Source organism: Belonocnema kinseyi, chromosome 6 (genome assembly GCF_010883055.1).
Source record: "Belonocnema kinseyi isolate 2016_QV_RU_SX_M_011 chromosome 6, B_treatae_v1, whole genome shotgun sequence".
Lineage (NCBI taxonomy): Eukaryota > Metazoa > Arthropoda > Insecta > Hymenoptera > Cynipidae > Belonocnema > Belonocnema kinseyi.
This window is the reverse complement of record NC_046662.1, coordinates 46,465,111-46,470,455: the sequence shown is the minus strand read 5'-3', so window position 1 is coordinate 46,470,455 and position 5,345 is coordinate 46,465,111. Positions and strand designations below refer to the sequence as shown.

At 48.8% G+C, this 5,345-nt stretch overlaps 1 protein-coding gene across 1 annotated transcript; it reads right to left on the bottom strand.

The window, feature by feature from the left end:
- Window positions 1-2,330: 2,330 nt before the first annotated feature.
- Window positions 2,331-2,924, bottom strand: LOC117175368 (activity-regulated cytoskeleton-associated protein-like). Its single transcript, XM_033365076.1, has one exon. The coding sequence runs from the start codon at window positions 2,922-2,924 to the stop codon at window positions 2,331-2,333; it is 594 nt and encodes a 197-aa protein (XP_033220967.1).
- Window positions 2,925-5,345: the final 2,421 nt, after the last annotated feature.

The following is a 5,345-nucleotide window of genomic DNA, read 5'->3' as shown; positions in this document are numbered from 1 at the left end:
AGAGAGCGGAGTAAAGATTGCGGGCGAGGCTGCAAGGAGCGTACCGGCCCTAGAGAAAGTGAAGTGAATATTGCGGGCGGGGCTGTTAGAAATCTTACTGACCATAGTGAAAGTGAAAGTGTGCAGGCGGGGCTGCAAGGAGCGTACCGTCCCTAGAGAGAGAGAGAGAAAGACAGAATAAGCGAAAAGTAGGAAGAGAGATAAGGAGAGTGGAGTGCAGGAGCAAGGATTGTTTCTCAAGAGAGAAAGAAAAAGCGATCTGGAATTATGTTTGTATTCGAAAGCACTTTATTCTCAGAAAGTGGTACTAAGTACCGAAAGCGACCAGGGGACTGAGGTTACCCAACTGGAAGCCCGAATACAAGTGCGTGCCTTTGCTTGCACGCACCCGGTTTTATGTCCGATGGCCGAGAGGCGAGCCGGCCGGCGATTGGCGCGGTCCTCTCGGCCACTCGCTTCGCTGATGGAGGGGCGCGTCGGCTGCCCTGTCCATCCCTTCTACTTGCAATAGTGAGCGCGCACCCGGACTGATCGGCGACAAAATAGCGCGTCACGCGAAGTCCCGCGAACTTCATATGCGGCAAAATACAAAATGTCATACAGAAGTACAAAAATAATAAGTAGCAAAAAATATATATATACAGCATAACACATACAAGGACTACAAACGGTGAAAATTAAAAGACTTATCTCACAGCAATGTATTTATGAAGAAAACCTAAAATTTAAACTATTCGATATCGCCGGATAACATACTGAAAACTTAAAATTAACGAACTCGAAATGAAATCTAAAATTAAAAGAAACACGAGATCGAAAAGAAAAGAAAAAAAAATACATTTGAAAAACCTAAAAGTAAAATAACCGATATAAGAAAATACGACTCTAATACAATCAACTGTAATTAAACTAAACTATAAAATTTTAATACGAAAATAACGAAATAGAATCTGTGTTTTCTAACCCCGGTAATAAAATAAAAAGAAATTAAAAAAATATACAAAATTTGAAATTTATTACTTCAATTTAACGGGGAATTTTTGCTATACGTATTGATCACGTTGGGTTGGCGACCGCTGGTCGCTTTTTTTAACGAGACGGAAGAGAGAGAGAGAGAGAGAAAAGGAGAAAGAGATGACGCGGCGAGAGTCAAGCTCACAGGCCTGGCGCGTGACGGGGAAACCTTCCGTCGCAGATGCGCCAGGTGTGTCTTTATGACTCTCTTCCTTCCATTGACTCATGGAGAGCAAGCAAGGTCGTCTTATTGCCACTCTAAAGCAATTTATCCCGGAAGATTTTCCCAGTCTGGGTTTATGTTTTGTAAACACAGACGGGGAATTATTCTAGGCAAATTGCCTTTGAGTGGTTCTCAACTATAGGGCCATAATAATTCCACCCCTTCCGGGATAGACCTTGCTTATTCTCCAAAAAAAAAATTTCGGTGGGGAGGGGGGGGGGAGAGAAAACACAGGAATGAGTCGTGTTTCGGTGGGCTCAGCACACAATAAAAATTTTCGGTGCGTTTTGGCAGCCAAATCAAAAATACTATAAAAAAGAAAAACCACGTGGTACGCTACGAGAAATATATACATTATGGGATGCACCGCTGCAGTCCCGTTAAATATTTACAATTCACCTTACTGCCGGTGATTCCGTTAAGCGTAGTCATAACGCCTCCTTGCGTTATCCTGGCGCTGGCCTGGAGCCTCTCCCTCGTCGTCGAAGTAGTCGGAGAGCTCGTCCGACTCTCCGTCCTCGGCCTCTGCACGGTTGAATGCCTGCCTATGCATTCCTGCTGCTGCTCGCGAATCTCTGCTCGTCTTGGGTACCGCGTCTCCGCTCCCCGCGACTAGGTTGCGAACGGGAACTCCCTGTTGTTGGCGTGGTTCTCCACCAGCGCCATTCTCGTTGTTATCACCAACGGCTATGGTGACATCTCCGCCGACGCTTTCGGCAATCCCTCCGGCGACGCTTTCGGCAATTCCTCCGCCGACGCTTTCGGCTGTGTGTGGCCCGGCCTCCTGGCCGAGCAAGTGGTCGACTGCTGATTGATCGACCGCCTCCTCGGCTGCTGCTTGCGCAGGCAGCCCTCCTACGCTGTTGCTGGTGCCTCGGGTGCTGTCTGGGCCTCCTGAGCCCTGGCTTCGGCGGCACGCGCCCTCCAATTTTCTGGTGTGGTGTCAGATTGTCGGGTCTTGAGGATCGGACAATCCTGATTAGAATGGCTTCCCGGGCAGTAGTGGCACTGCGGCGGTGGACATGGAGCTGACAGGGGCGGCTGGCTGCGTGGTTGCAGTGGCAGCTTTCGTGGTGGCAGGCTTCTTTGCTGCTTAATCGGCTTCGTCAGGCTCAGCCTGTAGAGCCTTCTCTACCAGGTCATCAAACGATGTGATCACGGCTGCCCTCAAAACCTTTCTGATGCTCGGTATGAGGGACTCGAGTAGTAGGCCGGTGATCTGTTCTTCTGTTGCTGTTGGAAGCATCCGGTGAGCCAACAGATACTTTTTCTGTGGGAAGACTCCCACAGCTTTCTTCTCCTCCTGCTTTCCGGCGTACAGCTTGATCTGTAGTTTGTTGAGCGCTGTCACTCCGGCGAAGTGTTGCCGGAGCAGTGACTTGTACTTGGCCCAGGGAAGGATAAGTCCTCGGTACACCTCGTACCACTTTGATGCCTTATCCGTAAGGCATTTGTTGACCATTCTTGACCAGAGAGATGAATCGATGGCAGCTTCCGTAAAATACATCTCACATTGGCTGATGAAAGTGTCGGGGTCTTCATGGTCCGACCCGGCGAATGTTGGCACTGAAACGTCTGGCTTTCTGAAGGCCCGGATAATGGCGCGCCATTTGGCGGCGGCAGGTGGTGGTGCTGGCAAGGCCACGTTTTCTGGTGTTAGCGGCTGTTCGATGACCCTCCTGGCCATCGGTGGTGTCGGGACCCTCAGAATGTAGGCTGAGTCAGGGCTGCTGCTGGGGCCCGCTACTGGCTCCATCTCCTCGGCTGGTTCTTGAAAGAGGACCCTCGACGAATTTCTCGTGGTCCTTGGCAACGATCTGCTCGTACCCCTCATGGCAGAAGAGGCTGCTAGCTGCCTCGGTGTATGCTGATGGTGGTGAAGGTGGTCTCTCCTGAGACCCTGGTTCGTTTTCTGCGTTGTTGAGTACCATTGAGTCTTGTGGCTGAGACTCAGAGACCGGAGTGTTTCGGGTGGCCATCGATCTGGGTGGCCTGCCTGGTGCTCGACGTTGCGAAGTCGGTGAGCGGCTCATGAGCCTGGTAGATGGTCGTCCCGACTTGATCTAAAGTAGTGAATTTTGGAGAGGCGTGCGAGAGCTCTGCCGGTGGGTCGTGTGGAGCTGTCTGTAACTCTCCTTAGGTAGGGCTTCTCACCACGATGGTGATGATGTGCAGGTCTTCCTGAGCGTGACGAGCCGTCGTGCCCTCCGAAGCAGAGGATTTTGTACCACGACTTCCGACGTCTTCTAGGGCGCGGCGAGCCGTTTGTGCCCTCCTGGGCAGAGGCTGCTTTACCGCGGCTTAGGCTTTCTGGGGCTATATCTTTCCTCGTACGGGCAAGGTCCTTGTGTTCGCCTGCAGGAAGATGTCTAGCTGGGCCATGGATCGCGCCGGTTTTCTGTGGCTGGTTGGTGGCGGCAGCGGGAGGCAAGGGGCCCCTCGGACCTTCAGCAGGTGTTGCCAGGGTAAGGAGGAGCAAGGCAAGGGAAATCTAGAATAGGTAAAGAGAGGGCGGCGCTGCAGTGAGCGTACCGACCCAGGAATAGTAGAATTAAAGGAAAACAGGCGAGGCGGGGCTGCTATGAGCGTACCGACCTCTGAAAAAGTAAACATTGCGGGCGGGGCTACAAGGAGCGTACCGACCCTAGAGTAAGAAATAGTTGTGGCGGGGCTGCTAAGAGCGTACCGACCACGAGAGAGACAGAGAGAGAGGAGTAAATATTGCGTGCGGGGCTGCGAGAAAGATTACCGACCCTTGTGAAAGTGAAAGAGTGCGGGCAGGGCTGCAAGGAGCGTACTGACCCTAGAGAGAGAGAGAGAGAGAGAGAGAGAGAGAAAGACAGAATGAGCGAAAAGTAGGAAGAGAGATAAGGAGAGTGGAGTGCAGGAGCAGCCTGGAATTATGTTTGTATTCGAAAGCACTTTATTCTCAGAAAGTGGTACTATGTACCGAAAGCGACCAGGGGACTTAGGTTACCCAACTGGAAGCCCGAATTGAAGTGCGTGCCTTTGCTTGCACGCACCCGCTTTTATGTCCGATGGCCAAGAGGCAGGCCGGCCGGCGACTTGCGTCGCTGATGGAGGGGCGCCTCGGCTGCCCTGTCCATCCCTTCTACTTGAAATGATGAGCGCGCACCCGGGCTGAGCGGCGACAACATGGCGCGTCGCGCGAAGTCCCGCGAGCTTCGTACGCGGCAAAATACAAAATGTCATACAGAAGTACAAAAATAATAATAAGTAGAAAAAAAAAATATATACAGCATAACACTTACAAGGACTACAAACGGTGAAAATTAGAAGACTTATCTCACAGGAATGTATTTATGAAGAAAACATAAAATTAAATCTATTCGATATCGCCGGATAACATACTGAAAACTCAAAATTAACGAACTCGAGATGAAATCTAAAATTAAAAGAAACACGAAGTCGAAAAGAAAAGAAAAAAAATATACATTTGAAGAACTAAAAGTAAAATAACCGATATAAGAAAATACGACTCTAATACAATCAACTGTAATTAAACTAAACTATAAAATTTTAATATGAAAATAACGAAATAGAATCTGTGGTTTGCAACCCCGGTATTAAAATGAAAAGAAATTTTAAAAATATACAAAATTTTGTAATTTATTACTTTAATTTAACGGGGAATTTTTGCTATACGTATTGATCACGTTGGGTTTGCGACCGCTGGTCGCTTTCCCAACGTGAAGGAAGAGAGAGAGAGAGAGAAAAGGAGAGAGAGAGATGACGCGGCGTGAGTCATGCTCACAGGCCTGGCGCGTGACGGGGAAACCTTCCGTCGCAGATGCGCCAGGTGTGTCTTTATGACTCTCTTCCTTCCATTGACTCATGGAGAGAAAGCAAGGTTGTCTTATTGCCACTCTAAAGCAATTTAACCCGGAAGGTTTTCCCAGTCTGGGTTTATGTTTTGTAAACACAGACGGGGAATTATTCCAGGCAAATTGCCTCAGAGTGGTTCTCAACTATGGGGCCATAACAATTTCTTAGCGTTTTTTTTTCTCAAAAATTCAAATTTCAAACCAAAATCATTAGATTTTATATTTGAACAATATTTATAATATTTTTAAATTTAGGGATTATG

Bases quoted from the DNA above. Each gene is read 5' to 3' on its own strand.
- LOC117175368 (XM_033365076.1), bottom strand. From the start codon at position 2,924: ATGGCCAGGAGGGTCATCGAACAGCCGCTAACACCAGAAAACGTGGCC.